General features: G+C 37.7%; 1 protein-coding gene across 1 annotated transcript in view; it reads left to right on the forward strand.

Moving 5' to 3' along the window:
• The window catches only part of THSD7B (thrombospondin type 1 domain containing 7B), an 824502-nt gene that overhangs the window by 761061 nt on the left and 41048 nt on the right, over positions 1–22393 (forward strand). The window contains exons 18-19 of the mRNA XM_090267231.1: positions 941–1056; positions 3383–3500. Coding sequence (XP_090123357.1) covers positions 941–1056; positions 3383–3500 — 234 coding nt within the window. The remainder of the gene's footprint in view (positions 1–940; positions 1057–3382; positions 3501–22393) is intronic.

Here is a 22393-nt window from a genome sequence, read left to right on the forward strand (position 1 = left end):
TGCTGCAATTTCTCATGTAGAAAACCTTGTAGTAAGTGCTGTGGAGCTGTATGGTTGTCTGTATCGGTGAAAGATGATTTCGTGTTTTGTCCTTTTTCTTTAGTTAAAGGTGCTTCAGATTCTTGGTTTTTATAGTGATTTTTAAGAAATACAGTACAATTAAATTTGCTTTAGTGAAAGAGCATGTCTTTAAAACACTGGTTTTATCATACAAGAGTTTTTATTTTATTTAAAATTTTAAATCATCTACTTAAGAAGGTTTTCATTGAATATGACCAAGGATATTCCATTTTATCCAAACCAACAATAATTTATTTTTAAGAAACAGGGAGGTTTTAGTCTGACTCTCAGTTATCTACTTTGTAATACAACTATCCAAATCTATAAAACCTTGTTTGATGAGAGAATAACTTTTAAAAGTTAGAGTTTTGGGGACAGTCTATATAGTTCTGAATATGTTGAATTCTTTCTTGTTGGGGTATCTCTCTTGGCTTTACTGTACCAAATGTACCAAATTGTTTTGATGATTATATTTATTCCTTGAAAACATTTTTAGGTTTACATAAAAAAACTAGCTTCACTTCCGTGTTATTTTCTCTCTCAATTATCCCCAGCACATAGATGATTCGAAACTTGTTTTCCTTTGTCATCCTGGTTAGTATCTTTCCTTCTCTTCCGAGCAAACTGTGAGATGGCTTCTAATAAATACTCTCATTTTTACATCAAGGAAGCAAACTTAGTAGAATAACTCACTGTTATCAACTTGATCATTTATTTTTCTATAAAAGACTTGCATGATGTTTTTGAAGCCAGATGAAAGTGGTTTTAGGATTATAAGTGTTCACTATCTTTCTCCACCAATGCAGATAATCAATGGTTTGTTGTATTTTGCTCACATGGCCTGAATTTGAAACTCAGTTTGGTGATTCTATGCCTGTAGAGTGGAGCGCATGCCAGCTGAGTGAAAACGCGACCTGTGGGCAAGGTGTCAGGACCCGCCTTCTAAGCTGTGTGCGCAGTGATGGCAAGCCAGTCGGCATGGACCAATGTGAGCAGGTAATTTGTTTATATTTACATTTCACATCCAAGGCTTTGTTTTCATTACTATTGGTCTGCAACCTCCATGATGCTTGATATTAAGTGACAGACTGATTTCTCATCACTGCTTAGGTTCAGTTAAAGTAATTGGTACTAGTATAATACAGTTGTATCTCAGTAGTTTGAACTTAGTCACGATGACTAGGAAAGGCCACTTTTCACTGGGGAAATAAGTTCATTAAAATATATCTATATTTTGCCCTGGCTGGGTAGCTCCTTTGTTTAGAGCATCATCCTGTTACTCCAAGTTTGTGGTTTTTTTCCCCCATTCAGAACATGTGCAAGAGTCAACCAATAAATGCATAAATAAGTGGAACAACAGATCAATGTCTCTCTTTCTCTCTCTCTCTCCCTCTAAAGAAAATCAAAAAATAAATAATTAAAAAATATTGTTATGATTTTTAATAATTCCTTTAGATGTATTAGCTGGTCAAGAAACTACTGAAATCAGGTGACTCTAATATTTAGATATGATTCTTTGTGTTGGACAGGCAATTCATTTCCAAATTGATAAATACTTTCCCTTGCATAAAACATGAACACTGACACTTGCTGTTAGAATACTTTGCTAATTTTCTTAGTATTTAATTGCTAGATAATTAGTACAGTTGTACAAATACAGTTGTATTTTTCTTCTCAAACTAAGTTAAAATGCCTCCCTACCAAGTTTCAAATTAGTGGGTTTGGAATTTTTTACCCCTGTTTTTCAAACTATATGGAGTTTGGTAAAAACCTGTTCCAAAGAGGCTGTCATTACCTTCCCAATGTAAAAGTAAAAGCACTATGGGAGAAACTTAATAGAAATAAATATGACAATTTGCTGTCATACTCTTAAGAATAACTAAACAATCTTTGGAATAAATTGAAAATATGGGGCCAGTTAGCTCAGTTCATCACAGTAACTTCTTTTTTAGCAAACTGGCAAAATAAAAGTTGTCTCATCTCTCCTAAGATAGGTGGAGTCCACAAGTAGAAATTGAAATCAAAACAAAATCTGCCTCATCTATCCTGATATAACTGTGTTAAGTAGTGTCACAAAAACATGTTCTCTAAAGCAGGAATAGAGCTACAGACTAAAACCAACTCTAAGACAAGACCATCTGAAATTGGACGTCCCATTTGGTGTAATTCTGAAACTGGCTAATACATGGCAGAGTTCTGTCAACCAAAAGTTAGTGATTTATTTTAACATTTTATTTCATAATATCTGCCTCTCATGAAGTAGTCAGATACAAGAAAAATAAATCAACAGCCTACAACAACCCCAAATAATTGAAAAATCTTAAATCTTACGTTTATTATATCTAATAAATATTTTCTTTTGATATAAAAAAGATATAAAGTTTTAATAGAAAATCAGTTTCTCTGCTTTCCAAATACCATATGTCCAACAACTATTTTTTAAAACTTAATTTAAAGTAGTCCCAAATTATTACCCTAACTAGAATCTCCATATATCCTGTGTGGATAATAGATCCTATATGGTAATGCCAATTTTGTCTACTTATCAAGTAATTATACTATAATCCTTAATTTTTGCTTGGTATGGCCATTTCTAACACTTAACATGTGTTGACTGTCAAAGGTTTCCTAAATAAGCACAGAGTGTATGATTCCTAAAGCAAATTTTTTGTTATTCTTTCTGTGTTTCTTAGATGATTTATTTTTTTACTAAGATCTCTTCTACCTTGTCATTAGAAAACTTGTAGACTTTGCTTAGATACAGGTTTCAGAGAGAACAAGAAGAAAGCGAACTGTATCACCAGAGCGTTTTCCATGATTAAGCCCGTGATTATATTTTTTAACGTAATTGTTCTTTTTAAATAAACTTTAGATTGGTTATTGATTTTGGTTTTATTCTTATTTTATTTATGTTTTAGCCTAGCTAGTTGTTAGTTTTGCACTCTCTGTGTACTGTTGGCCCACCCAAAACTGCAGGGTGCTTGAATTTAGCACTGAGGCTTCCTCTGGTTCCCTGGCAGCTGAATGACAGGACAGACCTCTTTTGTCATGTAACCACCTGCTTTCCCAGCACCATAACTGCAGGCCTATTTTAACGTTTATAAAAAGAAATTTTGGCTGACAAGTTTTGATTTTGTGAAGAAAGGAAAACGATTTTCTGTGATTGTCACCGATTTATATAAGAAAGGGTATTTTTCCCCACAAAAATGTAAAAAGATTCTTATCATAGAATAAAGGACAGTCTTTCACATAAAAGGATAATGTTTTGATTTGATGTTGTTGTGGCTTCTGCAGTAAAATTGTATTCTATTTCCATCTGCAGCGTAACTTGGAGAAGCCCCAGAGGATGAGCACTCACTGCCTAGTAGAATGTGTGGTCAACTGTCAGCTCTCAGGGTGGACAGCTTGGACAGAGTGTTCACAGACTTGTGGCCATGGAGGTATTTGGATTTCCTGTTTCTTCCCGCTAAACAATTGCATTTTGAATATCTTTCAGTATGCTGTAGCTTGACAAATGGGCATAGGCATGTTGGCCAGCTAGAGCCAACATGAGGCTGACACAGGGGAGAAGTGAGGGGACTGGCCTCATATCAGTCCTTTATGATGAGGCAGAAGTTGAAGAACTGACTTGGGACCAGTGGCCACCGCCAGAGGAGCTGCTGGCCATGTGGGACCGTATTTATTCAAAAGGTCATAAACTTAACTGATTATAAAAATTTCAGCCTCTGTTGTCTTTGAAAGAAGTATGCTTTATATAAGTATTGCTGGCTTCTGTGTCAGCTAAATGCTCAAATCAAAGTTGCTTTTTAACATCGTATACCAGAGACTACTTTTTCACTCATAAGAAGAGTGGAGTAGTTTATGCCTCAGAAATCAATCAATGATACTTGTTGATAGATAACAAAATAACAAAGATTTTCCAGAGAGTTACATCCAACTGGTTCTGTGGAGGTTTCTATGGACCAGGTTGAAAGTAGCATATATTTCTTTCATCTATATTCTACTAGGAAAAATTTAGTCCTGCGTTCTCAGCTCCATGCAAGATGGTAGGGTAGGAAATGAAGTTTTTACAATGGCAAGGAATGCAGAAGACAATCGATACCCAGAAACTATGCTGGCAGAAGCATATACGGCATGCCAGCCACCAGGCTAAAGTAGGGACCAAAACATGTGCCCATGTATGAGAGTGCAACAGGAGTATAACAGGCATGCACAGGCTGTGGTTTAGAATAGGACTCGAGTCCTGAAAGAGGTATAACTTATCACGAGAAATTTGGACTAGGCACCTAGAGAGAAATCCTGTTATGCCGCTAGGCACTAAGCAGAGGAGAAGGAGGAAAGATGAACTACAAGTTGGAGGAATCATGGAATTGGGGTGAGAGAAGGGGATGTGAAGACCTGGATCCAGTAGTTAAAGGTATTTGAAAGCGGGTGTCTGAAAGTCCTGTGCTGGATCACTGGCACTAGAATATGAGCTCATTTCTGAGTTACTCACAAATGAGTGTGCTGGTGTTGTTGATAATTCTCTGCCTTAGTTGGGATCATCTGGAAAACAAAGGCAGGATGCAGCATAGAAAAGGGGCTCATCGGTGAACTTGGCTGAAGATCTGGGAAAGGGGAGAGCTAAAAACAGTAGCCAAAATGTGAATTAGAAAAACTAGGAAATTGAAAACTATTTCTGCAAAGAGCATTATTCAAAATGGAAATGTAGGAATCACAGTATCTAATAAAAACATGCCATTTCCTGAACAATTTAGAGCCTGACAAGAACCTCAGAAAACCAAATGGTAAGTTTCAGGACCAAGATTTCAATGACTGACCAATAGTTTCTCATATTTCCTGATTGCAGCATGACCATTTCAAGTTGGGCATCCACTTTAAAGTTGGGTAATCTAGGTTCATACTGCAGCTCTTTAAGCCAGTTATTTAAATTTTCTGAGTCTCAGCTTCTTCATCTATAAAATGGAGTTCATACACATATTAGAGGCACTGTTTTTGGTTTTAGAATTAAATGATGTGGTGTATATGAAGGTACCTAGAATGTGTTAATTTTGTATATGTTAATTCCCATCTCCATCATACCTGCCAGTAGTAGAAAGGTTGTCAGAAACTCTTTAAGATCTTTCAAAGATTATTCCATAAACTCAATCACTCTCATATCCCACTCTCATATCTTATTCTTTTACCTCACTAAAAATTCATATGCTACATTCACAGCCTAAGTGATAATTTTAAAATGCAAATCTGAACAGTTGTTTTCCTGTTGACTTCAGAGTCATCCATCAATTCATTTACCTCTTAAGTGCCAGTTACATTTCACCATGTTGGGGTTGCAGCAGTAGAGGAATAAAATAATTTACCTTTTCTCATGGAGCTTACAATCTAGTTGAGAGAAAATAGACAGTAAATAAAGAAATAAATAGATAATTTGTATTTTGACGAGTTCACTAAACACTGATACAAGTGAGAAGCATTATTCACATTGGTGATGTCTTTCATCAGAATGACTGGTTCCTCTTTTGTCTGGTGGTGACCCACCCTGGTTATTCCGCAGCCATAAACACTGCAATCTTGTCCCCATGGAACCTGCTGGGAATTGTGACTCCAGACTGGTCAAAGGTAGAATGGAAAAGTAGAGAAAGGACAAAGTCCTGTATTGTCAGTGTGGTCCACAAGGACCTATGCGATGTCGCCCATACCTGCTTCTCTATCCCTGTCACCCTCCACTATCCAGTTGGCTCTTTGTGCTACAATATTTTATATTTGATTCATGTCCTTGAGTATGTTCTTCTTTGCACCTTGGTACCTTTCCCTATGTGGAACTTCTAACCATCACCCCCACTACTGGGTCGCAAGCCCAAAGGCAGCCAGCCCCTGCCAGTGGCTGTTTCCCTAACCCCCTAATCAGTCTTAGGTATCATTGCCAAAGAATCTGTTCAGTGCAAGGAAACAGAAAATGTCTGTTATTATTTTCCTGAAAGTCCTAATTCTGCTACTGTGCTCAGTGAAACATGACAAATTGCCATGTGATGCTAACAAACCACCTTTAAAAATCAGACTCCAAATTGTAAGTTTAATATTAAAATATAACTTTAATTTTTCAAATAGTTCTATTAGTTATATGGACTCATCAGACCTTGCTTGTCTACTAGGAAAAAAAAATCTTCCAAATCTGGACCCCACTATCAGAAATTCTAGGCAATTAATTTGAACTTATATTCACCTTTTATAATCCTTAAATAATAAAAATAAAAAATAAAACAAAGATTTCCTAGGGAAAGTCATTGTATAAACTAATGCACAGTGGAACTAGGGAAGGAGTGTTAACTGCCTGGAGAAATCAAGTTGTATAAGACACTTGGAAATTATCTAAATAGTATTCATTGGCACATAGGTAAAGCACTGGTTATAAATCACTTCTAGCTAATTTCTAACGCTCTAGTTGTATAACTTCTTGGGAATCCTTTCTTGACCCTAGAGATTTTGATTGCCTAAACTGTCAGATGATAATGCCTTTTTAAAACATAGTCCTTACTTCCAGCCAAGACAGAGGCTTAGACTGACATGCCCAGTCTCCCTCTACAACTAAAAAGGAATACGACTACCTCAAAACAAAAGATAACCAGAAATTCCAGAAACTAAAACTACATGGAAGCCCTACGTATGAAGTTATAAACCAGCGGTGCTCATCCGGATGTGTAAGAGGGGCAAGAAACGGCGGTTCTGTCTGTGTTAGCAGTGGGCATAGCGGTGGAACTTTGAGAAATGACAGGGAAACAATCCAGGCTGCAGTTGAGTCCCAGCAGCTCGAGATCCCAATGCTGGGGAAGGCAGCTCCCCCCATTGCCTTGGACGGTGAGGCCCAGGGGGCAGGGGGATGGATCCTGGTCTCTCAGCGGAGAGTAATGGCAGGAATCCATGTTGGACCCCCACCCCCACACAAAGCGCCACAGCACGGGTTCCCGGGTAGTGAGGAGTGCACAGGGCTCCGCCCCCTATAGCCTGCCCAGTAAGCAAAGCTAAACACAAGTCTATCGGAATAAAGCAGACAATGATTGAAATCCCAGTGAGGCAGCTCACCAGGCAGCAGAGGAGGGACCTGATAGATGAACAAATAGAAAACCTTTCAGAGGCTCAGTTCAGAGCTATAGTTATAAGGTGGCTTACAGAATTAACAAAAGATTTGAAACAAGACAGGGAAGGAATGAAAGCTACTCATACTGAAATGAATGAAAACACATACGAGACAAGTGGTGAGGAAATAAAATCCAGAGATCAAATCAACAAACCGGAACATAGAGAAGGAACAGTCAACCAGTGCAGAAAGAGGAAACAAAAAGTAAGGAAAGTGAGGAGAGGATCAGAAAACTCTGGGACAGCTATAAGTGAATGAACATTCAGATAATAGGATTGCCAGAGGGCGAAGAAGAAGAACTAGAAAATGAAAAATTATGTGAAAAAATAATGAAGCAAACTTCCCGAACTTGGAGAAGGAAATAGGTCCAGGAAGCACAGAAAGTTCCAAAAAAAAACTGGGCCCAGGGAGAACCACTCCAAGACACATTATAATCAAACTGTCAAAAATTAAAGATAAAGAGAAAATCTTAAAAGCAGCAAGAGAGAATAAAAGAATCATGTATAAAAGGGGTCCCAATTAGACTATCAGTTGATTTCTCAAAGGAGACCCTGCATGCAAGAAGGGATTGGCAAGAAATATTCAAAGTAATAAAAATCAAGAACCTACAGACATGAATACTCTATCCAGTGAAGCTGTCATTCAGAATAGAAGGGCAGAGAAAGTGCTTCCAGGACACAGTAAAACTGAAGGAGTTCATTAGATCCAAACCACTGTTATATGAGATGTTAAAGGTACTAATTTAGAAGAAGGAGGATCAAAACTATGAACATTAAAGTTAAAACTGTAACACAACAACAAGCAACAGAAGCTAGGGAATCATAACAAAGGCAAACTAAATAGGCAACAAGAGTGGGAAAAGAACATAGGTATGGGGAACATATTGGGGGGAGGCCAGCAGGGAGGGGGAAGGATGGAAAGGGAGGGAGATAGTACAGGAATTAAGAAGCATAGTAGGTGGAAATGGAGTAAACAGGAAGAGGTTGAGAAGAACTATTTGCACAACCAATGGACATGGACTAAAAGGGAGGGACAACTGCAGGGAAGGGGGCTACCAGCTGGAGGGGAGCAAAAGGAAAAGAAATTGGGACAACTGTAACAGCATAATCAATAAAACATAGTAAAAAAAAAATAGTCCTTAATCCTGATATCTGACAACCCTTCAGTGATCTTTAAATGTGTTTTTTTTTCTTTATTTATTCAACAAAATTAATGAAGTTGACTCCTATTATTCAGGCATCTAATGGTGTCCTCTTTCTTTTTTTTTTTTAAGTATATTTTATTGATTATATTGTTACAGTAGTTCCAATTTTTTCCCCTTTGCTCCCCTCCGCCCAGCGCCCCCCTTCCCCAACAATCCCCTCCCCAAGTCCATGCCCATGGGTCGTACATACAAGCTCTCCTGCCTCACCCTTTCATATATTCTTCTTTTTTTTTAATAATTAATTAATTAGTTAAATATTTTAACAATAAAAAATAACAATCCCTCCCTCTCAGACTTAAGACCCTTTACAATCTTATAAAGGACAATGGACGAAGGTCTCGAGCTCCTCTTGCTGCTTCAAGCTGGACATGGTCGTCGTCCTACCTACCCTTGGGTCAAGAAATCCCTAATAAGAGTGGGGGTGTGGAGGGGAGGGTGGCCTTCCCACAAGGGGAAGGATCATGCAGACTCCAGGTTGGTTGGCTGTCTCTGGACAACGGCATGCTTGGTTTAACAGGCTGGCATCCTTGTTGTATTCTGGGGGCAACAGGGTTAAAGGACATCATTCAATCCGTAACCACTAGATTACAAAAGACAGGTATTAATTTTTCAATGTCCCACATTAGGGAAAAGAAGGGCTTCTTTGGAGGAAGGTATGCCAGGTACATCTCACCTGTCCAAAACCCTTTTGCCCATTATACTTAGTTTGGACTGAGGGAAATATTTTAGGTTTCCCCCCTCTCAAGCCTCTGGGCTCTTTCTGTCTAAGCCATTAGGATAGAAAAGAGAAACCAGTTTTAAAGTGAAGCCCACAGACCACCCTATTCTTCACCAACCCAGCCACTTAGTTCAGCCAAACCATTGAGTCTCAGGAGGCAGCAATGCAGTCAGGATTAAGTGAGGCCTATACATACAGACAATCACTCAGGTAATGAGATCGTAGGCTTATGTCCTTTGAAAACAGAAAACACATGTTAATTTATGTAACATAACCCACATACAAGTCTCTAAATCTGTAGGACTGTCTTATCAGAAAGACATCCAGTTGCAAGACATTTGACATTCTTCTTGCCTGTAAATTAAACATCTTTGATAATGCCACAGACATAGTTTAACTTTCAAATGAAAACAAATTTTAAATGAAAAGAAACTTTAAAGACGGTTAGCTGCACTACTTTATAGTCCTGGGCATTGTGATCTTTCTTGAATCGTGATTTTTCTCCCTAAGATTACCCTCCTTGTCATTAAAGGGACTGCATTAAGTTCATTTTTAATTTATCCTGTTCATTTGCATAAACACAACAAGAGCAGCAAATGATCACTTATGATCTTTAGTTCTGCTTTGCTGGAACTTACGCAAGGAACATTCAGGGTGACCTTCAGTCTGCCCTTCAGTAAGAGCCAGGAGGAAATGAAGAATACGATCTCTGAATTGAAGAACACAGTAGAAGGAATTAAAAACAGGCTAGAGGAAGCAGAAGATCGGATCAGCAAGCTGGAGGATAATGGTGTCCTCTTTCATTATCAAGAGTGGCACTATGGAAAATGAATGCTATGATGACCTTGCTATTTTGAGTTCTATCCTTGAAGGCATAACTGTAGAAGAAATTTATTCATGTATTTCACAGATACTCATTGGATGCTTTCTGAGTGTCAGGAACTGAGGATGCTGTATATGGAACTAAGTCATTCTACAGGGAAATTAGATGATGACAAGACAAAAAGATAGGAAATTAACAAGTAAATAAACACAAAAATAACAGATGATGAAACAAAGTCTTGTGATGGAGAATAACAAGTATCTTGCAAGAAAGTGAGGGATGGGGAAAGAAAGGCTGTTAAGGTGACATTTATATCAAAATTGAATGACAAGGTCAATAGCTCTTATAAGTCTTGTTTTCTTTACTAGCTACATTTTTTGACTATCTATTGCCTTCAAGGCTCTACATTAGGACCTACAGGCAAAAATATAAAAATGAGTACTTTTCTAGTTATATTTGTGCCCAACCTCAATAATAAAAAGAATGGAGAAGTACTAAAAAGAATAGGGCACATGGCCTTTGAAATTTTAAGCATCTACCCCTCAGGACTTTGCTAAGACAGCTTATGTAGAATATTGCACATATATTATTCCTCACTGGTCCCCAACCCTCACCCCCTCCCCACTTTTAACCTTCCAGAATCAATCTTACAGCATTCCTCCGATCACTAAGCCCTGGCAGATAGTGATGTTTCCCTAATCCTCACACAGCACAACCTAAAACAATAAGCAGGCGATAATCAAAAGCAGAATTGTATGGCACAGATAAACTTGTTTATTAAAAGAGACCATAATGTGGAGCTGAAAGGCTGGAAAGTATCATGAAGAAATAAAGGAAAAAAATAAACAATGGGACTCCATCAAACTAAAAAGCTTCTGCATGGCTAAAGAACACATCATCAAAATGAAAAGAAAACAGACCTTATGAGAGGACATAATTGCCAATGAGTATGATCTCCAAAATATATAAAGAACTCATATGACTCAACACCAGAAAGACAAACAATCCAATTAAAAATGGGCAAAGGGCCTGAATAGACACTTCTCCAAGGAGGACATACAGATGGCCCATAGGCATATGAAAAGATGCTCAACATCACTAGTCATCAGAGAGATGCAAATTAAAACCACAATGAGATATCATTTCATACCTGTCAGAGTGGCCATCATCAACAAATCAACAAACAAGTGCTGTCAAGGATGTGGAGAAAAGGGATCCCTACTGCACTGTTGGTGGGAATGCAGACTGGTGCAGCCACCGTGGAAAACAGTATGCAATTTCTTCAAAAAACTAAAATGGAACTGCCTTTTGACCCAGCATTTCCACTGCTGGGAATATACCCCAAGAATCCCAAATCACCAATTCAAAAGAATTCATGCACATCTGCATTCATAGCAGTGCTATTTACAACACACAATTGCTGAAAACAGCATTAATGCCCATCAGAAAATGAGTGGATAAGAAAAACAAAACAAAACACTGTGGTACACTTACACAATGGAATACTACACAGCAGAAAGAAAGAAGGAACTCCTAACTTTTGCTACAGCAGGGATGGAATGAGAATACTATGCTAAATTAAATAAGCCAGTCAATGAAAGACAAATACCATATGATCTCACCTATAAGAGGAATCTAATGAACAAAATAAACTAATGGCTAAAATTGAACCAGAGGCATGGAAACATGGAACAGGCTGATAGTGACTAGAGGAGAGGGGAGGGGTATAGTGGTGGAAACAAGGGGAAGGGACTAGTCAAAGAACATGTATGAATGACCCACGGACAGGGACAACAGTGTAGGAATTGACTTTGGAAGCTGGGGGTGGGATTGGTGGAAGAGGGCAAAGGGAGAAAAAATTGGGACAATTGTAATAGAATTACAATAAAATGATAAAAAAACAAGTCATGCAATTTTTTAAAGTAAAAAAAATAAAAAATAAACATCTGCAGGTTGTCTCTCCTAAGACAGTCTGCCATCAGCTGTCTTTTTTGTACCAGCTGCTGTCTTTTTTCTACCTGATGAGGGTGATGGGGCAGGGACCACAAGTGGAGATAGAATTTATTGAGTTACATTGAAGTGGGGAAGCAAGTTGCATGGGAGTCTGACTTTAGAACCTGCGGTTCTCAAATGACTTCTCTATCAAAGGCAGCAGCTCACAGGATTGTCTGATTGTCTCTGATTATGCATTCACTAGGTTGGCAGGCAAAACCTGGTATGCTGGGTATTCTGAATATGTTACCCCAGGAGCAGCACTTCACCTTCAAATCCACAGAACTACACTGATGTGAGGGGGAATTTTCAAATGAGTTCTTCCTTCCTTTCCAAGCATCTGGATTGCCTCTTAATGTATGCCTAATGCTTTGTATATATACTTTATAATTGTGTTAAAGATTTCAAGGTCAGAACAGTTTGAATCCAATTTATTTTATGTTAGAAAGAAACTGATTCTAAGCTTCCACTAAGGGATATTTTTAGATAGATTTCAAAGATCAAAGCTTGTAATAGAAGAGTTTAATATATGGATTAGTAATATTCTCTGTCTGTTGAATTTTCATCAGTTCAGTGGAATGTAGAACTCCCTAAATTTAGTATAGGATGAATTATTTATAATTATTATTTAACCAATAACATTCTAAGAATGTTCTTAACCCAAGACCATGATTTTTTCCTGCTTCATATTTTAATTTATTTGTTTATAATATTTTTCTACACTATATATTCCAGCCTGCCTCTTATGATTCCAAGATGGCATGTAATTTTTTGTCAGTTGTAGCCCATAATGAAAAAAATAATCTAAAATTAACTGCAAAGTATCACAACTTTGAAATTTCTCAGCTTTTTTTTTCTCCTTTTGATTTCAATGGTAAGTCAGTTACCTTTATTTTTGATGTCTTTATAAAATGTGATCAGTGTGTGTTCTTGATCAGGCAGAGTCCAATAGTTATAATGGTCCAAACTTATTTACCATATCAATTATTTAGCTCCTATGACAAAAGAACAAGATGCTAAATAGTAGAATGGGAAAAAGAAAGAATAGACTCGAAACCAGAATATCTATGTTTTAGAGCTGGCTTTTACAATGTCAAGTTGTAGGACTTTGAGCTAATTTTGGTGAACTCACTTGCACTATTTTTTTAATCTGTAAAATGATAAAATATTAGAATTACTACTTTTTAATATGTTGGTCAAAGGCACTATTATTGATGCCAGGAGTATTTTAGTAAATTTTTATAAGAGTACTATTTAAGTATAGGCATAATTTTACAAGTGAGGTGTTAGGCAATTAAGCAACATGCTTAAGGTCATTTGGCTTTTAGTCGCAGAGGAAAATTGTGAATCAAGTTCAAGTATTTCCAAGCCTCATTTATTCCATGATGCTTTTTTGCAACTGACACTCTGTACATGTAAATATTCCTGCTATGTGCATGGACCTGGGTTGGGTCCTATATCACTTTATAAAAATTGCCAGAATTTATAGATATATGTAAAAATAAGCAGAGGAAATGGATCTCAGATTGGGACACAAAGGTTGTGAGGGCTTTAAGAAGTCCCTCTGAACACTTCGTTCAAAATCAGTAACGTTGCATACTACTTAGTCCATCCAGTTGGAACATAGTCAAGGAGGCAACCTTATACTTAGAGAATGTATGATTATGATGGACAGAGGAGCTTCAGGATTGCCAAAACCACTCTCTCTGTCCTCATTTTCTATCCCATGGGTAAGATCTCATTTGGGGCAGTTATCAAGTTTTGTTAGCTTTTAACAGGACTCACGTGTGTTGTTGAGGTAAGAAGTTAGTACATATAAATTTGCTCTACCATAGAGGAGCCTGGAATTCTTTATTTCCAAGCAAAAGCAAAGGTGCCTAATCTTCTACCCTAAAAATAGCTATCCCATTCCTGTGATACCATGTTCTATTTTGACCTTAAAGCTGTGTCTTGTTAGTTCCTTGCTTAGCTGACCTCAGTCCCAACTAGACAGTCATGGCTGGGATTAGTCTATTTTACTCTGAAAAGCCTATAAATCTATCTTACCTAAATTGAGTATACTTTAGGATGAAAGGTATATGGGTGCCTAAAGCAATATTCAGATAAGCCAAGAAAACCTCTGTAAGGGAAACCCATAGATGGTAGCTGTGAATGAGAACCATTACTGTGTCTTCCATCTCTATAGACATTGCCAAAGATCTGTCTTTATGCTGCAGATCATGACCAAAAGTTTTCTCCCCTCTGTTACATTAGAAAATAACAAAATCCATGTCCACTGGGGTGTATATTTAAAACAAATGTTACACTTAAAATAACCTTGGATAAAAATTCCAGGTGATACTTAAGAGAATAAAAAGTAGATACCCAGGATAAAGAGCTGCATGAAATTAACTCCGGATTTTTTTTAAATCTAACTTTCCAATGCTTTCATAAATTTACTGACAAGTATCCAAAAGCAAATGAGGAGTTATCACAGAGAAAGCTGTTAGCATAATACTTTTAATTACTTTTTACTAAAGTAAAGTATGAAACCTATGAATACAGGTAACACATTCATTGGAGAGGTAGACCTAAGTGCACTTCTCAAATTGTTCAAGTGGCCTAACAGCCACAGCATAACATCTGATTCCTGACTGGGATCAAATGAGACTGAGATCTGTGGAAAGCACATGCTTTTGGAGTAAGACAAATCTTTGTTCCAATCCTTCTAGCTGTGTGATTTTGCAAATATTACTTTTATGAGCTTCATTTTGTCACCTGTGGAATGAGAATATTAATACCTGTCCAAAGCAGAGTCCAAGACTGTGATTCTTGTTAAAGTAGTTTATTTGTGGGGCATAGGGAAAGCAGGTGCTCCTGGGTAGGGGAGCAGATAATGTAGAATAGAGACTGGTAAAGAATTAAGCAATAATTTGCTATATCATCTTTGTATCATAACACATCATATTCACTCAATTAACTTAGTCCTTCTGTTCATGAGAAATACTTTAATTACAAAAGATGCTATACAATAAATTCCCTTAACCAAGAGATATATATGTTATTAAACTAATAAATAGATTGACATTACCAAATATTAATAATATGATCAGCTATTAATAAATTTCTGGGAGGAGGAAGATGGCGGAGGAGTGAGGGGAGGCTGTGCTTTCTGACTCCCAAGACCCATCTGTAATTTAGACTAATTGCAGACAGAACATCTCAGTGAGCAGCTGGACACTGGCAGGAGTTGAGCCTTGGCACTGCTGGATTAGAGAAAGTCATATGGAAATGACCTGTTTGGTGAGGATAGTGGAGGAAAAAGAAATGAGATGGGATTTCTGACTGGAGTGGCTCCCCGAGCTGCAGCTGGAAGTACACAAAAGCTTTTTAGTGACCACAGGCTTCTCCAGAGAGGAATTGGGAGGAGAGTGGACCTCTGCCCGCTGGCAGAGCCAGGAGTGGGCCAGGTGGCATCTGGAGCTGAAAGACAAGAAACAGCGTACTGCTGTGCATGTGAGAATGTGACTTTCCTTTATATTTTTCTCTTGTGAACTGCGGAGAGGGGGGCAAAGTTTGGGGGTGATAGGACATTCTTGAGGAGCGCAGGAGCAGAAGTGCGCTCGCCCACTCCCCAACCCTCCCCTTGGGTAGCACGGGCGCGCACAGGGAACTGCCCTCATCCACTGGCCCAGGCGCACAGCCAGGTCACTCGCTGCACGTCCAGGTACCACTTGGACCCACCCCAACAGACATAAGATCAGTGCCCCAACAGGTGCAGGGAGGGCCCCTGGGCAGGCAGAAGACCGTGCACAGACACCCCTGGCCAGCCCCAGTGGGCACCAGGCTGGAGCACAGCCAACTTGCGCTAGCTCTGCTTGTGCCCGCCCAGGCGGGTGCAGAAATGGCGGGCGGCAGCGGCGCAGGAACAGCGGGCGGTGATGACTCATAGACGCTCATTTCCACCGTGCACAAGTGTCTGGTGTCCTGTCCCATGGGGTGAGAGGCTGACTCCTGGGGCGCGGCTCGGCACACTTGAGGCTCGCAGGCCACCTTGTGTGCACACAAGCACCCCGGGCAGCTCCAACAGTCGCCAAACGAACACACCGGCCAGCTCGGGTGAGCGGGAGTAACCCAGGCGCGCGACCAACTCCACACGCAGAAACACACGTTAGCATCAGGATCAGGAACCTCCAGCCCGCCTCAATAGACCAGCTGTGGATCCAGAAAAAGAAGAAGACACACAAAGGCTGAACTGAGTAAAAACTTTCCTTTTCTATTTTTTTAAATTTTTATTTCTATTTTAGCCTTTTTTTGTATTTTATTTTATTTTAATTTTTTTAAATTTCTTATTTTTAATTTTAATTTTAATATTTACTTTTCTCTTAAAAATTTTTTAAACTATCTCTTTAATTTGTTTCATACCATCTCTCCTTCTCAACCTTCCTCTTTAATTTTGGTTTATTTGTTTGTCTGTTTTGTTTAGCCTCCCTTTCACACTAAATAAATAGAACATAACTACTATATAAATCTAATACTATACAATTCCATTTTCTTACTATATTCTGTATTCTTCCCTCTTTTTCTTTTATTATTAACATACAATGTAAATATTACCTACTGTCTTGCATAGTCTCGACACTACTTGCTACTATTATTAATCTATCATCCCCTCTCTCAAAAATCATATTTTTACTCTTTAAAAACAACTCTTATCTATTCTTCCTATAGTATAAAAGCCCTTAGCTCTCTACATTTATATTAATACTGGCTCATTTGCTGACGATAGCAGGATAGAGGGTGGGAGATATTTTCGAGGGTGTGGGTTTCCTGCGTGGGCTGTGTGTTTATGTTTTTAACACCATCTCTACAAAAGAACTCAAGACAAAGTGGACAGAGTGACTCTCAATCAACTAGCCAGAGGGGAGATCCTACCAAAGAGCATCTGAAATATAACCAGACAGCATAAAGAAATGACATAAAGGGTAACCCAAGAACATCAGGCTCAGGACATCAAAGAGACTGGACCACTGAAACTCCCAGATCTCCTATAAAGAATCTATAACACAAAGGAGAAAAGTCAAAGCATACAAATGCAAAAAACAAAAACAAACAAGAAAAATCCAACATGGTAAGACACAGAAACAACCTCTCAATGAAAAGAAAAGAGGAATCCCCAGAAAGCGAGGTAGATGGAATAGACATAGCCCAAATGTCAGACATGGAATTCAAAACAATGGTGGTGAAGAAGCTCAATATACTCGACAACCTCAAAAACAACTATGACAACCTCCAAGGAAGTGACCAACAGCTCCAAGAAAATTACAGGGAACTTATGGAGAACTACACCAGCATAAAAAAGGACATAGAAACTATTAACAAGAACCAGAAAGAAATGAAGAATACAATCTCTGAACTGAAAAACACAGTAGAATCAATCAAAAGCAGGCTAAACAAAGCAGAGGATCGAATCAGTGAATTAGAGGACAATGTAGAAAAAAACTCCCAGACAATACAACAAAATGAAAAAAGATTGAAATAATATGAACAAGATGTAAGGGAATTACAGGATAGCATGAGAAAAATAATATGATCATTGGAATAAAAGAGGGAGAAGAAGAGGAACAAGGAATAGAAAAGCTGATAGGAGAAGTAATGACAGAAAATTTTTCCGACCTGATGAGAGAAAATGTTATGCAAGTTCAAGAAGTACAGAAAGTCCCAATGAGGAGAAACAAAAAAAAACAAAACAAAAAAAAAACCACTCCAAGGCACATCATAATCACAATGGCAACATTCAAAGACAAAGAGAGAATCCTAAAAGCAGCAAGAGAAAAATAGAAAATAACATACAAGGGAGCTCCGATAAGGCTATCGACCAATTTCTCAACAGAAACACTACAAGCTAGAAGGGAATGGTCAAAAATATTTCAAGCAATGAAAAACAAAGGCCTACAACCAAGAATACTCCACCCAGCAAGGCTCTCATTCAAAATGGAAGGTGAAATAAGGAGTTTCCCAGACAAAGGAAGACTAAAAGAATACATCTCCACCAAACCAGCATTGCAAGAGGTGATAAAGGGAATGTTTTAAGAAAAAGAAGAGAAAAAGAGGAAAGGAACAGAGGTGCAAAGGGAAATAAATAAATATATGTCAATAATAACCTTAAATGTAAATGGATTAAATGCTCCAATTAAAAGACATAGGGTAATGGAATGGATATGAAAACAGGACCCACATATTTGCTGTCTACAATAAACACACTTCAAAACAAAAGATTTACACAGACTGAAAGTAAAGGGATATAAAAAATTATTCCAAGCAAACAGACATGAAAAAAATGCTAGGGTAGCAGTACTCATATCAGACAAAGCGGATTTCAAAGCAAGGGCAATAAAAAGAGATAAAGAAGAACATTTTTATAATACTTAAGGGAACAATCCATCAAGAAGATATAACACTGATAAACATATATGCACCCAACATAGGAGCACCCAAGACCACAAGAAGGATATTAACAGCATTACACTCATAGTAGGGGACTTTAACACTCCATTATCAACAATAGACAGATCTTCAAAGCAAGGAAACACCAAGGATATACGGGCATTGAACGACACACTAAACCACATGGACTTAACAGATATATACAGAACTTTTCACCCCAAAGAAGCAAAATATACATTCTTTTCCAATGCACATGGGACATTTTCAAAGATAGACCACATGATAAGACATAAAACAAGCCTCAACAAATTCAAGAAAATTGAGATCATATCAAGCATCTTTTCAGACCACAATGCCTTGAAACTAAAAATCAACCTCAGAGAAGAAAATCAAAGACATCCAAACTCATGGAAAATGAATAACACGCTATTAAATAATGAATGGGTTAACAATGACATCAAAGAAGAAATCAAGAAATTTCTGGAAACTAATGATAATGAGCACACAACAGCCCAAAACCTATGGGATGCAGCAAAAGCAGTCCTGAGAGGAAAGTTCATAGCAATACAGGCCTACCTGAAAAAAAATAGAAGAATCTCAAATAAAAAATCTAGCCCTCCAGCTGCAAGAACTAGAACAACAACAACAAAGAAAGCCCAGAACAAGTAGAAGGAAGGAAGTCATCAAGATCAGAGCAGAATTAAATGACATAGAGACTAAACAAACAATCCAAAAGATTAATGAAACTAGGAGCTGGTTCTTTGAAAAAATAAACAAAATCAACAAACCTTTAGCCAGGCTCATCAAGAAAAAAGGAGAGAACCCAAATAAACAAAATCAGAAATGATAACGGAGAAATCACGACTGATACCACAGAAATACAAAGGATTGTAAGAAATTACTACAAACAACTGTATGGCAAGAAATTTGACAACCTAGAAGAAATGGACAAATTTCTAGAAACATGTAACCTTTCAAAAACTAAATCAAGAAGAAGTAGAAAGTCTCAACAGACCAATAACAAAGAAGGAAATTGAAACAGTAATCAAACATCTCCAGCCACACAAAAGCCCTGGACTGGATGGCTTCCTAGGCGAATCTACAAAACAGTTAGGAAGAACTAACTCCTACCCTCCTCAAACTATTCCAAATAATCCAAGAAGAGGGAAGACTCCCAAACTTGTTCTATGAAGCCAGTGTTACCCTAATTCCAAAACCAGGTCAAGACACAACAAAGAAAGAAAACTACAGGCCAATATCATGATGAACATAGATGCTAAAATCCTCAACAAAACATTTGGAAACTGGATCCAGCAACACATTAGAAAGATCATATACCATGATCAAGTGGGATTCATCCCAGGGATGTAAGTCTGGTTTAATATTCGCAAATCAATAAATATAATATGTCACCTAAACAAAATGAAAGACAAAAATCACATGATCATATCAATAGATGCAGAAAAAGCATTTGATAAAGTACAACATCCATTTATGATGAAAACACTCAGCAAAATGGGCATAGTGGGAGCATACCTTAACATAATTAAGGCTATATATGAGAAGCCAGAAGCCAACATCATACTCAATGGAAAAAAGTGAAAGCATTCCCACTGAAATCAGGACTAGACAAGGCTGTCCACTCTCTCCACTCCTATTCAACATAGTGTTGGAAGTCCTAGCCACAGCAATCAGACAAGAAAAAGAAGTAAAAGGCATCCAAATTGGGAAAGAAGAAGTAAAACTATCATTATATGCAGATGACATGATAGTATACATAGAAAACCCTGTAAACTTCACTAAAAAACTACTCGATATAATAAGTGAAATTGGCAAAATAGCAGGGTACAAAATAAATATACTGAAACCCAAGGCATTTCTGTACAACAACAATAAACTATCAGACACAGAGACTTAAAGAAAATATCATTTACTATAGCAACAAGAAAAATAAAGTGCCTAGGAATAAACTTAACCAAAAAAATAAAAGACCTGTACTCTGAAAATTACGTAACATTGAAGAAAGAAATTAAGGAAGATACAAATAAATGGAAGCAAATACCATGTCTTGGATGGGAAGACTCAACATCATCAAAATGGCCATACTACCCAAAGCAATTTACAGATTCAATGCAATCCCTATTAAAATACCAATGACATATTTCACAGACCTAGAACAAATACTCCAAAAATTCATATGGAACCAAAAAAGACCCCGAAAAGCAAAAGCAATCTTGAGACGGAAGAACACAGGAGGAGGAATCACAATATCAGACACCAAGCAATACTACAAAGCCACGGTGATCAAAACAGTCTACTACTGGCATAAGAACAGACATATAGATCAATGGAACAGAATAGAGAGTCCAAAAATAAATCCAGGACTATACAGCCAACTAATATTTGAAAAAAGAGGAAGGAACATAAAATACAGTGAGAAGACCCTCTTCAACTAATTGTGCTGGGAGAACTGGACAGGGACATGCAAAAAAATGAAACTAGACCAGCAGCTTACACCACACACGAGAATAAACTCAAGATGGATCAAAGACTTAAATATAAGCCATAACACCATAAAACTCCTAGAGGAAAACATAGGCAGGAATATTTCAGATATCCCATGTAACAATATTTTCACGAATACATCTCCTAAGGCAAGAGAAATAAAGGAAAAAATAAACAAATGGGACTACATCAAACTAAAGAGTTTCTGCTCAGCAAAAGAAAACATCCGCAAGATGAAAAGGAAACCAACGATATGGAAAAACATATTTGCCAATGATATCTCAGACATGGGACTGATCTCCAAAATATATAAAGAGCTTATATGACTCAACATCAAGAAAACAGACTACCCAATTAAAAAATGGGCAAAGGACCTGAACAAACACTTCTCCAAAGAGGACATACAGAAGGTCCATAGACACATGAAAAAATGCTCAACATCACTAGCCATCAGAGAGGTGCAAATAAAAACCACAATGAGATACCACTTTACACCAGTCAGAATGGCCATCATCAACAAATCAACAAACAACAAGTGCTGGTGAGGATGTGGAGAAAAGGGAACCCTACTGCACTGTTGGTGGGAATGCAGACTGGTGCAGCCACTATGGATAACAGTATGGAATTACCTCAAAAAACTAAAAATGGAACTGCCTTTTGAACCAGTGATTCCACTGCTAGGATTATACCCGAAAAATCCTAAAACCCTAATTCAAAAAGACTTATGCACCCCTATGTTCATAGCAGCCCTGTTTACAATAGCTAAGTGCTGGAAACAGCCTAAGCGCCCATCTGTAGATGAGTGGATCAAAAAACTGTGGTACATTTACACAATGGAATACTATGCAGCAGAGAGAAAGACGTAACTCCTGCCATTTGCGACAACATGGATGGAACTAGAGAGAATTATGCTTAGTGAAATAAGCCAGGCAAAGAAAGAAAAATACCTTATGATATCACCTAATACAGGAAAATAAAGAACAACATAAACAAATGAACTAAATAGGACAAAGAGCAGAATAGCAGTCAATAGGGGAGGGGGGGAGGGAGAGAAGGAGGATAAGTAAGAGAAGAGTTTATTCAAGGAATGTGTGTAAATGACTCATGGACATGGACAACAGGGAGGGATATGATTGTGGGAGAACGGGGGTGCTGGGTGGGGGAGAACAATGGGGGAAAATGGGACAACTGTAATTGAAAAACCAAAAAATAAAATAAAATAAATAAAAAATAATAAAATAATAAATTTCTGTTAGTTTTCTTGCTTCTTTTTCATTTATTTTTTTGTTTACTACTATTTCCTTGAGAGTAATATTAGGTAGCATGTACCAAAAGCTTAAGAATAAATCCATAGAAGAAAATACTTAAAAATAGAAACATTTTATTCAATAATTTAATCTTGGGTATGAATCAGGAAGGACCAGCATCAACTTCAAGTTAGTGACATTGAACCCCATCCTTTGTTGTGCAAGTTCACCAGCCCCTTGTAATGTCAGCTCTAGAGGGCCATTCTCTGCCAACAATTGTGAG

Source organism: Furipterus horrens, unplaced genomic scaffold (assembly GCF_987537825.1).
Source record: "Furipterus horrens unplaced genomic scaffold, mFurHor1.1.pri manual_scaffold_1, whole genome shotgun sequence".
Classification (NCBI taxonomy): Eukaryota; Metazoa; Chordata; class Mammalia; order Chiroptera; family Furipteridae; genus Furipterus; species Furipterus horrens.